The following is a 25,407-nucleotide window of genomic DNA, read 5'->3' as shown; positions in this document are numbered from 1 at the left end:
TTCACTTCTCAAATGAAAACTGGATATTGAATAAGGTAGATTGAAGAATAATCAATATATATGAGTTATGGTGCTGGCGAAGAATACTGAAAATACCACGGACTGCCAAAAGAACAAATTTTCCACTGTCAAATATAATTTTATCTGGCATTGGACAAAAATTATAAGATGCATATCACACAACAAAGGTAAATACTATTATGTACACAATCCTGCAATAACAGTTTTAATCATCTACAAGATAGATGAGCAAGTGTGGGAAAGAGAATGGATTGTGCTCCTAAGTACATAAAGGATGTCTACAAATGGATTTAGAGAGAAGCTGGACTCTGGAGACGAATGTGGCATCAAGACTGGGGGAAGGCTTTCTAACAAGCTGAGATATGCCGATGGTGACACAACCTTGCTTGCTCAAAGTCAGGTAAAGTTCAAACACTTACTGATGAAGAGCAAGGATGGCAGCCTTCAGTATGGATTACAACTCAGTGTAAAGAAGACCCAAATCCTCACAACTGGACCAACAAGTAATATCATGATAAATGGAGAAAAGGCTGAAGTGGTCATGGATTTTGTCTTGCTTAGACTCACCCACAACCAATGCTCATAGAAGCAGCAGTCAAGAGATCAATAGACAAATTTCATTAGGTAATTCTGCACACAAGAACTCTTTAGAGTATTGAAAAGCAAAGATATTACTTTGAAGAATAAGGTGTGCCTGACTCAGCCATGGTATTTTCCATTGCCAGTGAAAGTTGAACACTAAATAAAGAAGATGGAAGAAGACACAATGCATTCCAATTGCGGTGCTGGGGAAGAATACTGAAAATCCTACGGGCTGCTAAGGACAAACCAATCTGTCTTGGAAGAAGTATGGCCAGAGTGATCTTTAGAGATGAGGACGGCGAGACTTCATCTCACATACTTTGGATATATTACCAGGAGAGACTTGCCCCTGGAGGGCATCATACTTGGTGAACTAGAGAGGCAGCCAAGGAGGGGAGGGCCTCAGGGAGATGACTGACATGATGGCGGTCAGCAATGGGCTCAAGCACAGTAGCGATGGGGAGGGTGGTGCAGGACCGTGCGGTTTCATAATAGCCTGCGGAAGGTCACTATGGTTCAGAGCGAACTCAGTGGCACCTATCAACAACTCCTCACGGGGGTAGAGAGCTTTGTCCTCCTGCAGAGCGGCTGTGGTTTTGAAATGCTGACCTTGCAGTTAGCAAGCAATCCAGAGCATAACAACTCTGCCACCAACAATTCTCATCTAAAAACTCCTGTTATTTACTTTTTAATCAAAAACTGGCCAAAGGTCCTAAATAGCCATTTATTTAAAGAAGAAGTCAACTATCCAACAAGCACATGAAAAGATTCTCAGTATCATTACTCATTACATAGATGCAGACCAAAACTACAATGCAATATCACTCTATTCCCACTAAGGTAGCTATGACCAAAACATAGAAAAAAAACAGGTAAGAGTAAGGTTGTGGGGAAATTGGAAGCATCCACCCATTGTCAATGAGGCTGTAAAATTGCATAGCCCTGTGGAAAACTTTGGTAGTTACTAAAAAAGCAATAACATAGCTTTTCATATGATCCAGTGATTCCATTCCTTGGTTGTTAGTTACATAATTTCATGTCAACTTAAAATTATTTAAAAGTACAGGGGTGGTATTCAAACTGTCAATCAGATCACAGTTTGATGTATCTACTTAAGGGCATGGCCTCTCATAAGAAAGGCCCAGAAACTCCCCTCCCGCAGAAACTCCCCTCGCTGCCTTTGCCTTCCTGCTGGCAGGCCACTGGGGAACTGTCAGAGATCTGTGATGCATCCACCGCCACTGGATCCACCAGCCTGTGATCATCCTGGATTGGGCATCATTTTCTTGATATAGTATTACTTCTTGATATAAAGCTCTTTCCTACACATTTATGAGTGTCACTGGATTGTTTCTCTAGTCAACCCAGCCTAACACATCTACTCAAAACAATTGAACGCAGAAACACAAATACACACCTGAACAACAATGCTCACTGTGGCACTGCTCAATTTCAACATGGTAGGAAACTTTTCGTCAACAGGAGAATGGATAAACAAAAGGTGATGCATACATACAACCGAATACTACTCAGCCAGAAAGGAAAATTAAGTCCTGATACATGCTACAGCATGGATGAACCTTAACTATACTAGGCTGAGTAAAATAGGGCAGTCACAAAAAAGTCAAATATTGCATAACCCAACTTATAGAACCATCGAGACTAGGCAAATATAGAGAAACAACGTTTCTGTGGCTACCAGGAGTAGATAAAAGGGATAAATAGGGGCCAATGCCTAGAGACAAGGAGTTCCTGGTAAGGGTGATGAGAAAGCTTGGAAGTGGATAGGGGCGATAGCCCCACAACATGATGAGGTGGACTTAATTAATGTCACTGAACTGCAAATGTCAAAAGCATTGGGATGGGTGCAGGACAATGTAATGACAGAGATAACGAATATTACATAATGATAAAAGGGTCATTTCCTCAAAAGACAAGACAATCGTACATATGTAAGTCCCAAACAACAGAGCTTCCAAAGACATGAAGCAAAAGGAAACTATACAGAAAAATAAACAGACGCAGCTAGGTGACTCAACACCACCTCCCGGTAAAGTCAGCACGGAGAGAAAATACCTTGATGAAAGGATGGGGCCAGGTCTTTTCTCATCTTTTTCACTGGAGGGCAAATCCACAACATCATCTGTGTTCTGTGAGCAGGCCAGTGTCTGCTCCCTATTGCATTCACCTTCATTTACCTCTGGCATTAAAGATTCACATTCATCTATGAATACAAAATGCAGGTTATTCTTAGAAATGACAGCAAAGACATCTCTTCAATTCTTTTTTAAAGCAGGAGGAAATTTACATATAGTATTTTCTTTTGCTAAAAAACATTAATTCATAGAAGGATCTACATATAATCTCCTCCCTGAGAGATGGACAACAGTAAAGTGGGTGAAGGGAGACATCGGGCAGTGTAAGATATGATAAAATAATAATCATTTATAAATTATCAAGGGCTCATTAAGGAGGGGGGAGCAAGGAGGGAAGAAAAAAATGAAAAATGAGGAGCTGATTCTAAGAGCCCAAGTGGAAAGCAAGTGTTTAGAGAATGATGAGGGCAACGAATGTACAAATGTGCTTCACACAATTGATGTATGTATAGATTATGGTAAGAGTTGTGTGAGCCCCCAATAAAATGATTTTAAAAATTAAAAATATTACTACATTCAATATTCAAGGTCTTTTTTATAAGGCATATATCTTATTTTTAGAGCATAATAAAAACTTGTATCTCTTTTCTGTTTTAAGACGCAGACTAAAATTCCCTGGGCATCTTGTAGCATCTTCCTTCAATCTTGCTTAAGTGCTAAGTGGTTATAAAATGACTTATTTATTTATCTAATCAATAAATAAAAAGTAGACTTCGTTGTTATTCTGTTCCTTCAGATGTCATCGTTAATATCATATTTGCTGAATATTTACCTTGTGATAGGAAACTCTGCTAAGTCGTTCTGATGCATCATCTCATAAAAGGTATTCATATTATTCCCATCATAGAGATCTTAAGTAACTTGCTATTCATTTAGCAAGTATTACAACTACATTTAAATCAAGATTAAATTAAAGTTCTACTTTCTTTTTTTTTTTTTTTTACATTTTATTAGGGGCTCATACAACTCTTATCACAATCCACACATATACATACATCAATTGTATAAAGCACATCTGTACATTCTTTGCCCTAATCATTTTCTTTTCTTTTTTTACATTTTATCATACAATGCTGCCTGGCTGACTTCACTAATATAACGCATCCTGGTGAAGATGAACTACGGAAAATGTGAACTCCACAAGGTTGTTCTCGTCAGCTAATTATCTTTCTCTCCTATCAAAGACTACTATCTTTCCTCCTTCTAATATGCTACGGTATTCTAACATCTGTCTGCCTTCAAAGGACTACCTGCTTTTAAGTAATCTATAAACTCTTCAGGAAAAAAATAAATCAAACGTGCCCTTAATTCTTAGTCCTAAATCTCTCACAATTCACAAATGTCAACATGCCCGTATTCTAAGGAAGGATAACGCAAAAAATATGAAAGGAATACTTATTCTAATGGGTTTTTATTGAAATTAAAATACTTCATTGTAAGCTCACGGAGGTGCTTTGTACAAGCAAAACCTGCCGGCTCTATTAACAAACATAAACAGCATATAGGTGACTTTTATTTTTTAAATCTTTTTATTGGGGCTCATACAGCTCTTATCACAGTCTGTACATACATCAATTGAGCAAAGCACCCTTAGACATTCGTTGCACTCGTCATTCTCATAATTCACCCTCCACTTGGGTTCCTGGAATCAGCTCGGTTTCCCTTTTTTTCCCCTATCCCCCTCCCTCCCCGATCCCACCCCTGGTCCCTTGATAGTTTATAAATAATTATTATATCTTATCCCAAACTCCCCGGCGTCTCCCCTCACTCGCCTCCCCATTGCCCATCATAGGTGACTTTTGACCATTGCTAACAGAAGGTAACAATCTTAGAAATAAGCTTACAGAAAAATCTCCCTACTTGACATAAATGTATCATTTTTCTTATAGTCAAAAATAGCAAAGTTTAAAAGTAATAATAAATAACAAGGTCTAACCCAGTATCAAGAACCAACAATTTAAATGTAAAAGAAACTTACTTTTGCATTTTTCTCCTGTAGAAGGGCCTGACTGGACAGTAGCATTTCCCAAAAGACTTTTTGCTTGTTGTTCATCAGCTTTATCTTGACCCCTCCTCTTCTTGTGCTTTTGGTTTAGGTTTGACTCTAACAGAGACTGTCCTGAATCCTGCTCCGATGAAGTCAGAGGTGGTTCTTGTTCTTCAATGGTCTGAACATCTTCTTCATGTCCTTCAGTGTCTGCAATTTTAGTACTCAGCGATTCATCTGAGCTCTCATTCATTCCTTGACTGACACCCTTTTTCACTGAAAATGGGAGAAATTATATGAATGAATAAATCACCTACAGAAACATTCTTAAAGTCAGAGAATAAAATGTACCAGACTGTCTTCTGAAGTATTGTATTTGAATAAAAACTGAAGTCGAAAACAGTAATGCACGAGAAAGAAGAGGAAGAGAAATGAAGGAGATAGAGAAGGGTAAACTAGTGGGGAGAGGGAGGATTAGCAGTTTAAACTGATGAATACAAAGTTGATGATCTGATCTACCTAATTTTCAATAAAAAATGAAGATACTCTAAACGCCCCACAGGAAATGCCTGCTTCAGTTATAATAAAGCTATGCCATAAAAATCCAAGCAGTCACTGACAAGGAGATAGGTTTGTATGAAGTCATGTAAAGGATTCTCAAAACATATTACTACATAAAATAATCAACTTGTAGGACTATGCAATTTCATTTTAATTACAAGAAAATAATTATGTGTACTTCACAAGAACAATTATGAGTACTCTGTAACACACACATACACCAATATGAATAGAAAAGGGTATAAAACCAATGACTAAGAATTCAGAATAATTTGACAGTACAATAAAAGATAGAAAACTTTTGTATCATTTGTTTTCCAATGAACAATCATTTTGACAATGTTTAGGGCCTTCTATTAAGGTAATAGTCAGCCGTACCAAAAGATGAAATAAAAAAATTGTGTTAAAAAAAGCAAATAATACAGAACACCATGGAAACACTTTCCCTAGCAAAATCAAGCTTAACTTCATAATCATGGTTAATGTGACAATGAGGGGGGTACCCAAAACAAAAATGGAATTATTCCCCCAAAAGCTATGTATTTAATTTTTTTTACAAAATACATTTGTCACCAGGCCTTGAGGAGGATGTTCCCAATTAGAGAAGGCAGTCCACAGGGAGGACATCATGGCTGGCCCCACTATGAGACATGAAACTCTCACTGACCCATAGTCTTACAGGGAACAACAACAGAGACACAGTGAGGGAATTGCATCTGATCTGATCCCGCCACACCCACACTGAGGCAAAAAACTAAAGGGGTGCAACAGAACAACAAGGAATGGAGCAGCGAGGTCCCCAGGAAATTCTGAAGGTGGACTTTGGGGCCAGGGCATGGTGCCCCAACAGACGGACTGAAAAACACTCCTAAAGGCTAACAGGCAATCCTTGAACTAACTACAAGCTTTTCTTTCTTGTTATATTTTGTTTTGTTTTTTTGTCATTGGTTTGTTGTTGTTGTTTTGTATATTGTTGCATGGTTTTGGCCTGTCTTGTTTTTGTGCATGTTATGATCTCCGCAGGTCTGTCTAAATAAGATAGGCTGGATGAACAATCTGGAGGAGAAAACAACGGGACCAACAGTTCAAGGGGAACATGGGAGAGGGGGAGGTGGGGGAAAAAGTAACAAACCCAGGGACAAGGGAACAAGTGATCCAAATCGGTGGTGAGGAGGGTGTGGGAGGCCTGGTAGGGCATGATCAAGGGTAATGTAACCAAGAGGAATTGCTGAAACCCTGATGGGGACTGAGCATGATGGTGGGACAGAAGAACAGTCAAAGCAAATAGAGGAAAGAGCTGACATGTACATATTCAAATATGTTTACATATGAAGATGGGGAAATAGATCTATGTGCATATATTTGTAAGTTTAGTATTAAGGTAGCAGAAGGATATTGGGCCTCCACTCAAGTACTCCCTCAATACAAGAATACTTTCTTCTATTAAATTGGCATTCTATGATGCTCACCTTCCCGACACAATCGCTGAAGACAAAGCGGCTGAATAAGCAAATATGGTAAAGAAAGCTGATGGTGCCCAGCTATCAAAAGATTAACATCTGCGGTCTTAAAAGGCTTGAAAGTAAACAAGCGGCCATCTGGTTCAGAAGCAACAAAGCCCACATGGAAGCACACCAGCCTGTGTGATCACAAAGTGTTGAAGGGATAAGGCATCAAAGAACAAAATAATCATATCACCATGTGCTCACCTCCGTGATAAGATGGCTGCAGACAAATGGGTGCATAGCAAATGTGGTGAAGAAAGCTGATGGTGCCTGGCTATCAAAAGATAGAGTGTCTGGGGTCTTAAAGGCTTGCAGGTAAACAAGCGGCCATCTAGCTGAGAAGCAACAAAGGCCACATGGAAGAAGCACACCAGCCTGTGTGATCACGAGGTGTCGAAGGGATCAGTTATCAGGCATCCTCGGAACAAAAAATCTTACCATAGTGAATGAGGGTGGGGAGTGCAGAGTGGAGACCCAAAGCCCATTTGTCAGCCACTGGACATCCCCATACAGAAGGGTCTCAGGGAGGAGATGAGCCAGTCAGGGTGTGATGTAGCAACAATGAAAAATACAACTTTCCTCTAGTTCCCAAATGCTTCCTCCCCCCCACTGTCATGATCTCAATTCTATCTTGCAAGTCTGGCTAGATCCGAGGATGTATACTGATACAGATAGGAACTGGAAACACAGGGAATCCCTTCAGGACCAGTGGTGTGAGTGGCGATACTGGGAGGGCATAGGAAGGGTGGGTTGCAAGGATTTACATGTGACCTCCTCCCTGGGAGACAGAAAACAGAACAGTGGGTGAAGGGAGATGTCGGACAGGGCAAGATATAACAAAATAATAATTTATAAATTATTAAGAGTTCACAAGGGAGTGGGGAGCAGGAAGGGAGGGGGAAAATGAGGACCTTATGCCAGGGGCTTAAGTGGAGAGCAAATGTCTTGAGAATGATGAGGGCAATGAATGTACAAATGTGCTTTACACAATTGATGTATCTATGGAATGTGATAAGAGTTGCATGAGCCCCTAATAAAATGATTAAAAAGAAAAAAACAAAATACATTTGTGAAATCTGCACTTCCATGGAAACATTTTTAAAAAATTTTTCTTCACCTGTTCTATGTCATCAAATTGCCATCCTTTCATGTCCTTCTTCATCCACAGAAACAAAAAAATACATCACATGGAGCAAGGTCAGGAGACTAAGGTATGTGCCATAAGAGAGGCATGCTGTTTTTTACCAAAAACTGTCACACTGAGATGGCAGTGTGAGCAGGTGCATTGTCGGAGCAGCAAAACTAATCCATCTGCCACAACTCAGGCCTTTCTTATCACGCACTGCTCTACTATCTTTTCAGAACCTCTAACTAGAAAGCTTGAATTAATAGTCTGACCTGGTGGAACAAACTTCAAATGTACTATGAGGTCAACATTTTCAGCTATTAGACATTTCTATCCATTTGAAAAGATGACAGACATCCAGAACAAGGTTTGTCATCAATCAACATTTCACCTTTTCTAAAACAAGAAAACCACTCATACACTTGAGTCTTCCCCATAGTGCAGGCCTTGTAAGCTGTGCTCAACAGCACAACAGTGTCTGCAGCATTTTTCCCAAGCAGGAACAAAATTTCACAACCATACACTGTACTCATAAATCAGCCACCACAAAAAACAAGGTTCAAGCAAAACTGCTTTCACTGAAAATTCACTGTGACCAGAGTGAACCATCTTAGCTGACACCACTGGGTCCACTAACTCAGAGTGAGTTGCTAGATGCTCGCCAAGCTTTTTCACGTTTTGGGGAGGAGGGAGTACCCCCTCATATTCTCTAAAATTATTTAATTTGATTACTAAGACATATTTAATTTGATCATTCAATACAGAAAGTCACCTCAATAAATGGTGCTTGAGATTACTGATATCCACATATAAATGAATGATTGGTCTCATACATCACCTCATATGCAAAAGTAAACTCAAATTGGCCAATGATCTACATATGAGGACTAAAATCTTAAGCTACCCCTTCAAAAAAAGAGATAAAACTTTAAGGTTCTAGGTAAACAAGCAGCCATCTAGCTGAGAATAAAGCCCACATGGAAGAAGCACACCAGCCTCTGTGATCATGAGGTGTTGAAGGGATCAGGTATCAGGCATCATTAGAACAAAAAATCAATTACTTGTGAATGAGGGGGAGTGCAGAGTGGGGACCTAAAGCCCATCTGTAGGTAACAGAACACCCCCTTACAGAAGGGTTGTGGGGAGACCAGTCAATCAGGGTACAGTGTAGCAACGATGAAACATACAACTTTCCTCTAGTTCCTAAATGCTTCCTCCCCACCCACTATCATGATCCCAATTCTACCTTACAAATCTAGCTAGACCAGAGCATGTACACTGATACAGATAGGAACTAGAAACACAGGGAAACCAGAACAGATGATCTCTTCAGGACCAGTGCTGAGAGTGGTGTTACCGAGAGGGTGGAGGGGGGGTGGGGTAGAAAGGAGAATGAATGTACAATGTGCATGACACATAGATGTATGTATAGATTGTGATAAGAGTTGTATAAGTCCCCAATAAAATTATTTTTAAAAAACCCTTTATGGTTTTAATTTTGACATTTTATATAAGACATCAAGAGCAGAAATAGGAAAAGAAGAAAATAGATAAACTATACTTCATTAAAACAAACTTTTTTGAGTGTTTATGGTGGGGCAGCTTGCTTTTTTTAATTAATCATTTTATTGGGGGGCTCTTACAAATCTTCTAACAATCCATAATTCAATTGTATTACACACACTTGTACATAAATTGCCATCATCATTTCCAAAACATTTTCTTTCCACTTGAGCCCTTGGTATCAGTTCCTCGTTTTTCCCATCCTCCCACCCTCCTGAATCCTTGATCAAGTATATATTATTATTGTTACTTCGTATCTTACACCATCCTTTGTCTCTCTTCACCCACATTTCTATTATTCATCCCCCTGGGGGGGGGGGCTGTTATATTTCCAACCTTGCATCAGTTCCCCCTTTTTACCCCTTCCCATCCCTACCTTCCCCCTACCTTCATGCTATCAGTATCGCTACATCCACTACTCTTTCTAGGAGTTTATCTGTCCTAGATTCCATGTGTCGGGAGCTCTTAGCGGTAACAAAGTGTAAACTCTGGCCTAGCCAGCTTTTTAAGGTAGAATTGGGTCATGATAGTGGGGGGAGGGAAGCATTCATGAACTAGAGGAACGTTGTTTCCTTGGTGCTATAATGCACCCTGGCTGGCTCTTCCCTTCCTTGTGAGCCTTCTGAAAGGGGATTTCCAATTGTCTATAGATGGGCTTTTGAGTCCCTACTCCACCCCACACCCCTTGGATCTTTTGATACCTGATATGTGATCCCGTCAACACCTCATGAAAATAGAAACTTTTTATACAAAGTACTTTCTCAACAAAATGAAGAAACAATTTACAGAATGTGATAAAATTGATATCAGACTATCAAATATCTGAAAATATCCAGAATATATAAAGAACTTCTATAACCTAATAATAGAGAGAAAAAAAATCCAATCCCAACATGGGCCGAAGACTCAAATACTCATTCTTCCACCAAACAAGATGTAGACACAAATGTACGTTCATAGCATCACAACATAAATGTCTGTGGTTCCATACGGTTTTTCTGTTTTGGTGTGACTTTGAATGGAAAAACTGCTCTCCTTGTTATTACTGCCCCCTAGTGGTTTTAAAGTTCCCAAGTCCAGCCTCTTGTAGCATGGGACCACATATGGGATAGCCGCAGGTGAAGAAGAGGGCTGGTTCTGGGCAAGGGTTCTTAGGCAGCAGTGTTGGGAGCTGGCTGTTAGCAAAAAAATGGAAGCTAGTATGTTGGCAGAATGTGGAGAAACTGGAACGCTTACACATTACTGGCAAGCAAAGCTCTGGACCAGTTTGAAACAGTTCAGTATGGCTGACAGAAACGAGGCTTCCAGTATATGTAAAAGCAGTCAACTGCCTTTCCTGTTTCCCATTTCTGACTCAGGTCAAAAGCTCATGGACATGTGATTTTGTTGCTGTGCAATGTGTACACCATGACAAGGCCAACTTGAAGCCCTGCTAAGAATGCATAATGTGAAAAATAGTTGGACAATTCCTCCAATATGAACCACCCAGATATATGCCTAAGAGACCTGAAAGAAGAGTTGCTCATTGCAGCATTATTCTCAACAGCTGGCATCTACAAAGAACCCAGGATGACTGGATCGATAAGTGTGGTACACACAGTGGGCCATTACTCAGTATCAGCCATTAAGAGGTCCGAATTAATGAGGTCCGAATACATGCTATGATATGGGTGACCTTTAAAAACAGATGTTGCATAAAATAAGTCAGACACAGAAGGATAAATACAATAGGATCCAACTTGCTCGGAATCCTTCTGCTGTCATAAATCTTTGTCATAAATACAACTCTATGCTGAGTCCTAGGACTCTTCCAATGAATCACTGAACTTGGGTGGTCTTGGGCATCCCCAACACAAGCTCTCATAGTCCTAGGTTTACATCTTGCTGCTACTAACACTGTGAGACCTTAGGAAAAAGTGACTAAGGACCTCTATTCGAGATCTGTTTCTATGTGAGTAAAAAATTGGAAAAGGAGCCCAGCTAGCATGGAAGGTTCCTTGAAGTTCCAAATCATGTGCTTAAACTAACTATTGTTTTCATAGAGTTCAAATGGTAAGAAAATATAACTTTAAAAACAGAAATGGCTAGATATAAGCAATTTTATACAGCAACCTTCAAAAATACCCTGAACGCAAACAACATAATCTAGTACAACCCGAAGTATACAGTTCCATTTTTCCAAACATTAGAATTTTGTACCAGATTTTTTAACAGAAGAAATATAAATAATCAAACATGAAAAAATTAAACTCCAAAATTCTGATGCTTTTAGCAACTACAAGTATGCTCCTGATTTTGGAATATGCATTGCCAGAATGTTCCTTGATGCAACAGGATGGTGAGACTCTGTCTCCTGCACTCTGGACATGTTATCAAGAAGGACCAGTCCCAGAAGAGAACACCATTCTTGAGAAAGCAGGCAGTCAGTGGAAAAGAGGAAGGCTGAATGAGCTGGATTAACATGGCAACTGCGACAAAGGGCTCCAACACAGCAATGACTGGGAACGATCAAGATTGGGCAGCGTTTCGTGCTATTGGACAAAGAGTTGCTATGAATCAGAACCAATTCAAAGGCATCAACAACCATGTGCTACAAAGATGACAATGACCTAGCCATGTAAATTATAAAATATTTAAAGGAGCTGCTACTTTGGACTAGGTAATGATTTTGGCGTAAAAACAATTGTCTCTAGTGGACTCTTACAGACGTAAGAGATATTACAAACATGAGAGAACATCAAAAAGTTTGTGGAAACAACATATTTTTTCCCACAAACTTTTTGAAGTCCCCAGTATGTTACTACTAACTAAAATAGCACAACTTCTTGTAACATAAATACCTTTTACTTTTTTCCGTGATTTGGAAGATTTCTCTTTTGAATTCTGATTTTTAACTGATTTTTGTTTTCTTTTCTCTTCTTCAGCAAGAACTTTCTGAAGCAAATGAGCAAAAAAATCGAAGTCAAAAGGACGCTTTTCCTCTGTTTAAGAAAAAAAGGGAAAGAACTTTCAAGTTTTGGTTTTTTAAAGCATCATAGGATCAAAAGCAAATGAGTGTGCCTATCATAAGAAATTTATAAAAGCAACTCCATCCACCATAATATAGCTACAGACAGACATCACTCAGAAATAAAAGTAACGACTGAGACACACAATAGTGGATGAATATTAAAAACACACTGAGTGAAAGAAATCAAACACAGTGTACAAGTGTTTGATTCCATGAATTATAATCTCAAACTAAATTAACATATGGAATTTCAAATAAAATAATAGGTGCTTTAGAACAGAACAGCTGTGGATATTATAAAAAGGGCATTCTGAAGTGTAGTAAGTGCCCTACATCTTGTTTTGGGTAGTGGTTATATGGCTTTACTCATTGTTAAACTCATCCAACTGCATATTTATTAAAAATAAATTTTAAATTAGGGAAATAAATGTCTAAGAGGTCTTCAAAAAGCCTTTAACACAGCCATCTTACTCCGAACTCCACTATTGCAAATGCTGGCAGAGGAAAAGAAATGAATCGTGATGGCGGTCATCACGCTCATTACATCCTGTCAGCAGCACTCTACTCAAGCACTAACAGCTCAGGAATGCGTCCACTACAGGAGTCAACCCCGTAGCCAAACGCTCACTGAATCTAAAAACACAGTGCATGTAGAAAACTGTGCTATGCACACATCAGCTTGTAACTGGTTAGTTAGGTCACACAACAGTTTCAACAACAAAATAAAAAAGAGGCATATACCAAAACATAAACAAGTTCATTTTATACAGCCAACTCTAAATTTGGAGTTCCTAAGGCCTTGTTTATGTGAGACCAGCCCTTATCTGTTCAGACCCTCTACATTACAGTTCAAACTAAAAATAGTCCAGAAAGAATCTCTGCACGGATCTCAGAATTCAACATGTCAGTTTCTACAATATTCAACATGTAAGCAATGTGCAGTTTATTTTGTTAATTCTCTATTATAAACCAACAAAATCATTGAGTTTTAAATATTTATTAAAGTTCCTTTTAAAAATTATTCAGACCCCAAACAATGCTTACAGATCTATGGATTTGTTCTGATTATGTAGTAAATACAATTTTTTTTTAAGTTTCAAAACCAATAAAATGAAGAGGACTGAGATAACAATACGGCAGTTTTTCCAGGAACTATTCCTAGAAGCTATTAAAACAGTGAGTATGATAAGGTCCGCTCATCTTACTTTAATGTCTACTCACAAATAAGTGCACATGTGACACAACCTGAAGTCTCAACAAACTAGGATTGTTTTCTAAGATTCACACTATGGCAAATGTATAGTGGACGCTCATAGAGAACTTTTTGATAACTTTGATAAGTTAATGTTGACTCCTAGTGAGCCTACAGACAAAGTAGACCTGTCCCAGCGGGAGTCCATAGTTTCAGTCTTTAGGGAAGCTGACTGTCCACAGCTATAATCTTGCTGGAGGCAGACTGCCCATCTTCCTCCAGTGTAGAAACTAGTAGGCTCAAACTGTGGCAAGCGCTTAGCCACCATGACACTAGGGCTCCTTTTGATAATTATAGGTCCATAAAAAAATAAATATCTTCCAGACAAACAATATAGGAATTAGGTACTGTAAACACAATACATTTAATGTTTTGAGGACATGAGCAAGAAGCTGAATTGTGTATGTCATTCCTTGACTGAAATCTAAATTCAAGTGCTACCCTCAAAAGAACGGCAGGAAAAGTAGTATCTTTAGTTCTAGGCTCTGAAGACTCTGAATTCTGAACTGGTTTTTGCTATTTTAACTACTCTTTGATCTGTGGCAACTACCAGACTCCTGCTGCAAAACAGAAAAACTTCCAGTCTTCCTATGCCAGCATAGGGACTAAACAACTGTAAAACACACTGACGCCAAATATCAAAGATGAGTCTTGTTTAGGATTTCCAAATGGTACTCTGTAAAAGACAACCTAATACTTACGAAATGCTTTGTCTATTCTCCATCCATTTGTTTTTTCTTCACGTTTAAATTTATTCTGTTAAAAAAAAAAAGACGATAGCAATTTTTCCCCCTCACAATAACGGAAAATACTTTTAAGACATCAAGTATTAAAATAAATCTCTAAGAATTATACGTAATTTTCAACTAAACAATATGTCTAACAATAAGTACTTTAAGCCTTTAAAAAGTATGGATGAAAGAAAAATAAAGCAAGCTAGCATGAAGAAGAAAATCTAGAATCAATAAAGTTAATAAGTGTTATTTTTGTAAAAACTAATATCATGTGAAATTTCTTTTTCTTTTTAATCATTTTATTAGGGGCTGATACAACTCTTATCCCAATCCATACATAGATCAATTGTGTAAAGCACATTTGTTCATTCTTTGTCCTCATCATTCTCGAAACATTTGCTCTCCACTTAAGCCCCTGGCAATTTATTTTTCATTATTGTTCTGATGTGTTTTTACTGACAGCTGAGACTTTAGGAAGCAACACAGTAAGTGAAGTTTATCTTAGCAACCTTCTGCATATTGGAAAGGCTATTTCTTCATACTTGTGGAGCCACCCAAAATCCCTGTCCTCAGCTCCACTCCAGACTAATCCATTAATATGCAGATAATTACAGTTCAGAGTTTAACCTATGTTAAGAAATTAATTAGTCTAAGGACCTAAGTGTATGCCTGAAAATAATATAATTGGTCATATACTTCATAGGACAGAGATCAGTCTATCTCTCCTACATAACAAATGATCTACAAACTTATATTAAAAAGATACCAAATTTTTATTGCATAAAAAGTACACTGAGAGAAAATCCCACCAAAGAAATGAACTGTTTCAGAGCCCTCTTGCTCTCTTCAAAACTAACTGCCCATTCACCCAACTTTAAAAGAAATAACTTTCACCTTTCTGTACTATTTGACCATTCAAGTACGGTATATACTCGAGTACAAGCTAACCCTGGGCATCAAATTTTACCATAAAAAAATGTGCTGAAAAACTCAGCATACAGTCAGGGTGCAATATAGCAATGAGAAACTCACAACTTTCCTCTAGTTCTTTAATGCTTCCTCCCCCCACTATCATGATCCCAATTCTACGTTACAAATCTGGCTAGACCAGAGGATGCACACTGGTACAGATAAGAACTGTAAACACAGGGAATCCAGGGCAGATAAACCCCTCAGGACCAATAATGAGAGTAGTGCTACCAGGAGGGGAAGGAGAAAGTGGGGGGCAGACAACAGAAAAGTGGATGAAGGGAGATGTCGGACAGTGTAAGACATAACAAAATAATAATAATTTATAAATTATCAAGGGTTCATGAGAGAGGGGAGGCGGGGAGGAAGGTGAAAAAATGAGGCGAAAAATGAGGGAGGCGAAAAAAAAGGGCTCAAGTAGAAAGCAAATATTTTTTGAGAATGATGATGGAAACAAATGTACAGATGTGCTTGACACAATGGATGGATGGATGGATGATGATAAGTCCCTAATAAAATGATTTAAAAAGAAAAACTTGGCTTATATACGAGTATACACAATATGTAGCCTTACCCGCTACAGTTGAGACTTGCCCATATTTAGAATTATGTGACTGTAACAGCCTTTTATCTATAGGAACTCCACTTTTTTTTTTAAAAAAAGAGTATTCTTTATAAAACTTATTAGTACAAAAGTTTTCAAGGGTGAACATTTTTCCTCCTTAGAAGGTTTTATCCATGACCTTCAAGTCAACGGTCACTTATAGTGACTCTCTGTCTATATCAAGTGACTCTGGATCGAAGCTGCCAATCCCTACAAGACCACATGGTTTCCTCTTTGTCCTGTAGAGCGGCTGGTATTTGCTTATCTAACAGCACCACCAGGGCTCCTTTAAAAGATTATGGTATTCTTTAGACATTCCAAAAGGTATCAAGAATTACGAATTGGAAAATAATTCTTAAGTATTGAAAAGTTTCTTCAAGCATGTATTATGTCATTGCCATCAATCCTTAACTATAAGTTATTTACAATTCGTACTAGAACCCCAGATGAAAAAGACTGCCCTCTAGGATGTATTCCTTATCTCTAAATGGTTCCCTTCCTAGTGGTTCTGGGAGTTAAGCAGATCTTTCATTTCATCTGTGCTAGAAGACTATCACCTACCAGTATTCTGTGTCTGTGGTAGCTTCTTTTTGCTCTCCTCCATACAGCAGTTTCTCTCATGTCTAGCATTCTGGGCATGCACAACCCCGACTTAGGTCAAGATCACATGGAGGATTTCCATCAAGTTTATGAGGCCCCATCCACATAACTCCCTTCTTTCCAGAACCCTGCTGCTAAAGACTGCCTGCTTCCCCAGCTCAGGGGCGGCACTCTGCTTGGCCTTTAGCGCCTTTTCCTTGATTAGGAATGATCCAAGCCTTTTTAACTCTGGGGCTTTGCACATTTCATAATACTTTGTCTTCTCAAGCCACCCTTTGAAATCTTCTGTTCAGCAATTATGCTACCTTTTAGCTATTCTATGTCCAAGAGCAAGAATAACAAAAACAAGTTAAAAAGTAGAGACTGGAAGCAAAGATAAGAAAAATAATAGTAACATTAGGACCTGGATCTCTTTCCAAACAACAAATGTGTTACTTTACCTTAATTTCTATCCTTGCTCTGTGAGGAAAAAGCTGTCCAATCATAGAAAAGTCAGTTCCCACCATGCTGATAGCTAAAAAGAACATATCTGTTTCTGCAAAAATAAAAGTCTCAGAATGACTGAAAAAATAAACCACAATATGTCAGAGGGGAAAAAAATCTTTCATACATATTTACTCAGAATTAAAAACAAAGAATAGTACTTAACATTTTTGCATTAAAGTCCAGTAAATCTTCCATCATAAAATATCTAAAACCATTTTTTAAAACTTTTAAAGGAAAGCATGTAAGAAATTTGCTCATACCAAAGTAGTTGGAATATTAAAAAATACAGACACTCTGCCTATATGATCCCGTTTAAAATGCCCTAGAGAATACTGGCAACTACAGCCAGTAAACCACTGTGCTACATAATCAACTATGTTGTGCTCAGTGATAGGTGAAAGAAAACATATTTTAAAAAGATGCACACGTTACTTCAGGAAAATGGCATTAGGAAGAAGTACACAATCTTTTCATTAGATATGTTTCTGTCCTGTTTATAATTTTTCTAAAACAAACAGTACTGTTTTTATAATAAAAAGTACATAGGCAACAGCATACAATAGGTATTGCTATACTTTTAGGCAAATAATGTACATTTTTATGATTTATTTGGCTTTCTGCAAACTGTGCAACCCCTTACACATTACTTCCCTAAACACATTATGTGAACATTGTTTACATGGCCTCTGTATGTGTAAAAATACAGCATATAATTTTAAACAATGTAACATTTATCAACAAGGTTTTGTTATCTTATGAACAGTAGAAACTTTGTGTCATTACAGCGGTGTTTGCTGTATAAGAATACGACATACAGGAAAAGTCCCACAAAACGATTAGAAAGCTAGCTGCTGAAGAAATGCTACAATAAAGCCGGGACAAAATTCCATGTCCAGGAAGCGGGGAGGGAAGGAGTGACAAAAAAATCAGTTTAAATTTTGAAAGAAAAAATCATCTTCAAGTGAAGGCTTTTTGCTGAAAAAGTAAATATTTCAGATCAGACCATTCGACTACTTTCTCCCCCCTCAATCCATCAGAAAACTGAGAGCATTCTTTGTTCACCAGATATAAGTAGTTGGAAAGCAGATATAGTGAATGAAAAAACTTGGGCAAGCCCATGTTTTGTTTTCTTCATGGTAATACGGTACATTTCTTGTTTTTAAAGATTCTGATGTAAACTAGTATGTTTTGGATGTACTAGGATGTAAACCACCCTCCTCTACATAAAACAATGGTTACCTTAAGCCTTAATATATTTATTAAACTATTTTGTAGACTAAAATTACTAAGAAAAAAATAACATTCTAATTTGCAATTTACTTACTAGAAGAGACTTTAATTCGGAAACAAAAAAATATTAACAATTCACATCACTTGCAATAATCAAATTACACAATTTAAAATGAAAACAGGTTACCTTTATTTGACCATGGTTTGGAGTAATAGTTTTTCCTGAAGCTGGAATATGTAGTTGTAGAACCACGTTCAAATATGGGGTCATTTTCCTCAACAACACAGGGACCTTTTGTCCTTAACACTTCTACAGTTAAACTGAAAAACATTTTCAACAGATCCACAATTAAAACGAGGAAACACCCAATAAATAAGATTTAAATAGCTATATTTTGAAGTTAACAATGGTAATCATTTCAAAAATACACATTATTTCAAGTATCTGTGAATATTCATTAAAATGTAACTCCCCAGTGATTACAATGGCACCTTATTTTTTTTATTCCTAAGAATATAAAATATACAAAATATCTTTAGACTACATAAGATTTTTGGTTGACCATCAGGCAATGTCACGAAGATTTTGTTTCAAACTTTGCTGTTCACGTAGTGGAAAATTCCAAGCTTGGAGTCGTCGGTCAACTGAGATATCACAGTATATATACTTGGGAAATGCATCCAAATGTCACAAAGCTTAACTAATTTGAGGGATGTAATGTTATAGCTTAGAAATTAAACAAGGTGAACTAAACCTCACCATAGCAAAACTCATAAAACCTTTCATCCTATGTGCATAAGGTTTCAGTGCACACCAGAATACAGGACTAATGACATGCAAAGTTGAACGTTAACTTAAAGACTAAGAGTCCATCCTAGACAGTGATCCTCAGCAGAGGACAGCATGTGATTAGCTGAGCAGCTCAGTTCATTTGCCAATACAGTTAGGAAAACAACGATGCCAGGTTAAGCCTGCATTAACGCCTTCACACACAAAACACAGCATTATAGAAATTGCTAAAAATGTTAAGCAAAGCTAGCCTATCTTTCCACTTACGATATCCATTATCCAAGTATAAATATCAGGGTCAAAGTAATAATGACAGATATAGAAACCTCATTGAACAAAGCCTTTTTATTTTCATGAAACCATCCTCTTTCCAGCCCCACCCTCCCCCTTTTTAAGTTACCTTTCTTCATCCAAAATAATAGAACCGTCTTCTGCCACTTTCACTCGAGGAACCAGCAGCGGTCCATCATCAGTCTCCTCTTCCAAGCCATCACTTTCTTCAGCATCAGGAGCACTCTTACTTTCTTGGCTACCAAAAAGAACAAGATTAACACACATCGCCCTCAGACATTTTTTCTAAACAATTTGAACTTCTAAAACAAAATATTACAAATTCAACCCTCTAGCTATTTCCAACCTTCCATATAATTAATTGAAAACACGTGTTGCCAAACACATGGCTAGTATTTCCTCAGATTTAATCTAATAGCAGTCCATAAGATGCATTAACTCTCTTTCAAAATAGAGAAATGAATGCTCATCTTTTCCATCTCAAATAGCAAAAGTAAACCATCAGTTATTATGGAATTAACAATAACATGCCTATTGTTCTATAGCATTATTTTCCAGATCACTGTACTTACTCTCCACAACAACCCTTTAGGGGTAATATTTTCATACATTTGAGACTTCCAGAAACTGAACTCAAGCCAATGAGTGGATTCAAACTCATAGCAACCCTACAGGACAAAACAGAACTGCCCCTGTGGGATTCTGAGACTGTTAACCTTTACAGGAGTAAAAAGTCTCATATCTCTTCCAAAGAGCATCTGGTGACTTCAAACAGCTGACCTTATGGTTAGCAGCCCCACTATGCCAGCAGAACTCCTATTTGAGACATAAAGAAGATAAAGACATTTTGCTCTAAGTAATGTAACAGAAGGCAAACACAGGTTCCCAAATAATAATTCCAAATCCCATATACTTCCCATTCTATGATACTGACTCCTTAAGCCAACTTCGTATTATAGCAAAGATAACATATAGAAGGAGCCCTGTTGGCTTAAAGGAGAAGTCGAAACCCATCAGCTGCTTACCCAGAAAGAGATAAGGCTTTCTGCTCCAGTAAAGATTTGCAGCCTCACAAACCCTGAACAGTAGGTTCTACTACGGCCCACAAGTAACTATACTCAGAATTGACTCAATGAGTATAACATACAAACTTATAAAATAGTACCCAGTTTTAAATTGTACTTTCAAACACTTGATCTTAGGCAAATTGGCCAATGCTATTGAATCAAAACCTTGAAGTGAAAACCAGAAAACTCTCAAATGTTTCTATTACTTTTCACAATCCCATGCCTTGAGTTACAAGGTTACAATAATTTCCTAATGGGCTTCCTGGAGGAAACTTAATATATGACAGAGAAAGGTAAAATGGAACTTTAAAAAAATAGACACAATATATATGATGTATCTGTATGTATGATATATATAAAAAACAAGAGGAGGGAGGGCTTTTTTTAAAAAAAAAGAAAAAGACTGACATAATTGCATGGATGTAACTAGACTAGAATTGGAATGAAGTGTAACATCTGTTGCCTCCAGGGAGAGGAACTAGTTAATAAGTTAAAGAATAAGTTAAAAGACATTTCTCAATATATTGTTTTGTTCCTTTAACTTGTATACCTACAAATTATCATTATATTTTTAAAGGCAAAAACTTGTAATTCTAAAAGCTTTAATTTAAAACATACTAGGCATTATTATATGTAATACATAAATATAGTGGGGTTTTTATACTGATTCAAACCAGGCAGGAAATTTAACTTGTCAGTGAGTCTAGTTTTTACACACCTACCAAATTTGACTGTAACAGAAAGAACCATGTGATTGTATTTCTTTTCATGTACCCATAGCAAAGTTTTTTCTTTTAAAGCATGAGATGCTTACTCTCTTGTCTGAACAGGTGTTGATGCTTTTTCAGTTTTCTTTTCTTGCTCAAGTGAAGAACTATCAAACACAAATAAGAAAATAATTTTAAATAAACTCCTAATTAGTATCTTATACATTCAATCAGTAGGCAAGAAGGCAATTATCTTCACTTCCATGCTGCTATCTTTGTTTTTTGGTTTTCATATGCTCTAACACTTCTATTAAAGATGAACTGGTCCAATGATGAATTTTTCGGTCAAAAATTTTCCTCATCTAGTACAAATAATTTCTAAGACTCTGAGTAGGAAATGTTCTAGCCCTCTACACCTCAACAAAGGAATCTTCTAGTCCCAAAGCATGAAGCAACCTAGGTGGGGTGTCCCAAAGTCCTGAATGTCAAACACTCAAATCAAAGTTCCAGGCCATTCCTTCCTGGTGAATCTGCGAAAAGCCTATCCTGATTAATATGCCATTATTCCCACCTCCCCTTGCTAAGCCATTAACAACACAACCATGAGCCAAATTAGATTCATTATAAACCCCCTGCTCCTCAGACTAACTTGGATTAAAGATGCTTTCTTAAGAGAATTGATAATAATACTACGATTGCAATTAGGAACTCACATTGCCCCTTTAGGTCCAATAACAGCATAGAAGACAGAAACTGCACTCTTAGGAGCAGTTGCTTAATTGAACTTACTATATTCTGGTAGTCAATATGACAGAGAAAATGTATTTTTAATCACAGAGCTAAAGGACATCATGTATCACACAAAGAACGGAGATACTTGAAGAATAACTAATTTTGCTATAAATTCTATTTAAAAGGACACAAATGTTATAAATTGTGTCAAAATGCTTTGAGGAGACAAAAACAATACTCCCAACATGTTATTTAAATCACACTTCATACCAACTTAAAAAAAACTCTACTTACGTCATTGGATTGTTATTTGGTAGATAATATATGAAGTCTCTCATAGTCATTTTTGAACGATCTGGTGGCCTCTCACTTTCAGCTACAGCATATTTATTTTTCCATTGCTTCTACATGCACAAAACACAGAGATGCATTACTTTGAGCACAGAATGTCAAATGCGCCGTGTTCAAAAGCAGCCTATTGTTATATTCCGTGCAGTGCCTTAGTGGTAGCCCGACTCCAATTATACCGCATTTTAGAGGAAATCATGTGAACTGAATCTTAGAAGTTACAGCACTGTTTTCTTAGAAGTTACAGCATTTTAAGGAATTTTAAAAACCTAAGAAATTTGGAACTAATACTGGATAAAGCTCAACATATAAAATCATACTATAGTCTGCTGAGAATTTACAAATATATAGCTTTTCCTTATGCTACACTAAATTAAAATAGCATATTTTATAAAATTGCTAACCAATGCTTATTTTTAATTTCCCTAAATATAATTGGGAAGTTTCTAGAAAACAAAGCTCTTTTTAGATGCTGAGATGTTAGAACATACCCAAAAAACCAAACCCAGTGCTGTCAACTCAATTCCAACTCATATAGATCCCATAGGAATGAAGTACAATTGTCCCTTTAAATCTGCGTGGAAGCTGTGAATGTTCTCCAAAGCAGACTGCCTCACCTTCCTCCTGCAGAATACTGCAGGGCTTAAACGGCCAATCTTTTGATTTATAGCCAATGCTTAACCAACTGCACAACCAAGACTTGTATTTGAGCACTTTTATTCATTTCCTTCAAGTCAGTACCCACTCATCGTAATCCTATGTAGAGTTTCAAAGGCTTTGTAAATCTTTACTGAGCACCTGATGGGTTTGAACCACTGATCTTGAGGTTTAACAATCCAATGTTTACCTGACAGCAATACTAATCCAGTATCTTTCATTATGTTCAACACTAAACAAAGAATGTCTCTGAGCTTGTTTCTTCCTGTATAAAAGAGTTATCTACTTCACAATTAAGAAAATTAAATTATCAATAGAAAAAAGCAACATAGATTCTTCCTCTTTAATAGAAAATAAAAAGATGTAACAACTAGCGATTGTTGGGCACTTACAATTTGCTAAGCATTAGTCAAAATTTAAGGAGCACAATGGTGACGTTGTCAGCTGCTAACAGAAAAAAATCAGTGGTTCAAATCCACCAGGCACCCTCCTGCAGAAGAAGTGGCAGTATGCTTCTGTAACGATTAAGCTCAGACACCTTCTGAGCCATTCTACTTCTATAGGGTTGCTACAAGTCTCTATGGGTTCGGTTTTTTTGGTTTGTTTAGTCTAAATTTAATCTTCACAACCACACAATGAGATATACTATTACCAGTTTTCTACAGATAAGAAAGTAGTCAAATGGAGGTTAATTAAATTGCCCAAGATGGCCTAGCTGCTAAGGGTGAAACCAAGAAGAAAACCTTAAGTATCTAACTCCAGAGGCTGAATACTGTACTACTAATACACTGCTCTTCTGGAAAAAGAACAAATCTCCTCTATAATCTTCACGATTAGGACATAGACTATACTACATGCACATTCAAAATCTCCTCGCTTAAAATGCTCTATACTGCCAACTTGGATAGTTATTTCCCATTCATTTTGCAAAAGTGTATTTGTCATAATTCAAATAAATATACCATGTCATTTAGGAAAGCTTATTTTGAAAAATCATACTGAATATTTTATAAGCATAAGTTGTGTATATGTGTAGTAAATGTGTATTTGTTTCTTAAGCAAAAAGCAAGGAAATAAATTCATTAATAAGACGTGAAAAAATATTCATGGTATTTATGAATTATTCTACTAACAAAAATATTATAAGGGCAATCAATCTAAATGCCCACCAATGGAAAAAGTGGATAAACAAAACACAGTATAACACACAATGGAACACTACGCAACATAAAAGAACACCAATGGAAACGCAAAACACCTCAGAACATGGATGAACCTGCATGACATCGTGTTCAGTGAAGTAAGTCAACCACAAAAGAAAGTTATGAGAGCACTATTATAAAGACCAGTGTAAGGAGAATTAAGACCACACTCATGAATCTATGTTTGTAAAAGGAGAGTTTGACATATACTGCAGATATAAACATAAATATAGTAGCGAATACAGGGGCAGTTATGAAAACACAAACACATTGAGGGAATGAGTCATTGGACATGAGGGCTCAAGGACCCTAGTTTTAGTGGGACACTAAGCAAGGTCAACTGGCATAGCATAAGCCACAAAACGACGTTTCTACATTCTAGTGTCTAGCTAGCCTGGCTCAAATTCAATGTCACCGAGTTCATGCTGAAGAAAGCAGCTTTCTACTCCCATAAAGAGTTACAGTCTGGGAAACCCTTGGGGCAGTTCTACCTTGTCTTATTGGGTCACTATGGGAATAGCTGCCCACTGGGGTCTTAAAAACACGTAAGCTGTCGCTTTTATTTATTTTTATTTTTTCAGGGCTAGTTGATTCAGCAGGTGAGTTGTTACACACTCCTTAGGGGACTCTGACTTCCATGGCCACTGTCCTGCTGTCTCTATCAACCAACACCTTTCCTGGGGTCTGATGAGCGGCGGCATTGGGCGCCTTAACCCGGCATTCGATTTATCCCGCAGCGCCAGTTATGCTTCCCAAAAATGGCCCACGAGGCGCTCGCATTCCACGCCCGGCTCCACGCCAGCGAGCCGGGCTTCTTTCCCATTTAAGTTTGAGAACAGGTTAAGATCGTTTCGGCCCCAAGACCTCTAATCATTCGCTGTACCGGATAAAGCTGCGTGGGAAACTTCGGAGGGAACCAGCTACTAGATGGTTCGGTTAGTCTTTCGCCCTATACCCAGGTCGGACAACCGATTTGCACGTCAGGACCGCTATGGCCCTCCACCAGTTTCCTCTGGCTTCGCCCTGCCCAGGCATTGTTCACCACTTGTCGGTCCTAACGCGCGCGCTCATGCCCCACCTCCCCGACGAGGCGCACTGGAGAGGCCTTGGGATCCCACCTCCGCCCGCCTGGCGAATGAGGCCGGCCTTCACCTTCATTGCGCAGCAGACGCTTTCTTGCAAGCCCCTGACTCACACAAGCTATTGCTTGTTTGTTTATTTGTTGTT

At 37.9% G+C, this 25,407-nt stretch overlaps 1 protein-coding gene across 2 annotated transcripts in view; it reads right to left on the bottom strand.

The window, feature by feature from the left end:
- The window catches only part of BDP1 (BDP1 general transcription factor IIIB subunit), a 105,953-nt gene that overhangs the window by 69,648 nt on the left and 10,898 nt on the right, over positions 1-25,407 (bottom strand). For both annotated transcript variants that reach the window (XM_075541151.1, XM_075541150.1), the window contains exons 3-11: positions 22,268-22,377; positions 21,349-21,408; positions 19,577-19,705; positions 18,574-18,707; positions 17,111-17,205; positions 14,465-14,519; positions 12,342-12,482; positions 4,738-5,022; positions 2,680-2,827 (exon numbers count right to left, since the gene is read on the bottom strand). In XM_075541151.1, coding sequence (XP_075397266.1) covers positions 2,680-2,827; positions 4,738-5,022; positions 12,342-12,482; positions 14,465-14,519; positions 17,111-17,205; positions 18,574-18,707; positions 19,577-19,705; positions 21,349-21,408; positions 22,268-22,377 — 1,157 coding nt within the window. The remainder of the gene's footprint in view (positions 1-2,679; positions 2,828-4,737; positions 5,023-12,341; positions 12,483-14,464; positions 14,520-17,110; positions 17,206-18,573; positions 18,708-19,576; positions 19,706-21,348; positions 21,409-22,267; positions 22,378-25,407) is intronic.

This window comes from Tenrec ecaudatus, chromosome 2 (assembly GCF_050624435.1).
Source record: "Tenrec ecaudatus isolate mTenEca1 chromosome 2, mTenEca1.hap1, whole genome shotgun sequence".
Taxonomy (NCBI): domain Eukaryota; kingdom Metazoa; phylum Chordata; class Mammalia; order Afrosoricida; family Tenrecidae; genus Tenrec; species Tenrec ecaudatus.
The sequence above is the reverse complement of the archived record's forward strand: the minus strand, read 5'-3'. Positions and strand labels throughout refer to the sequence as shown.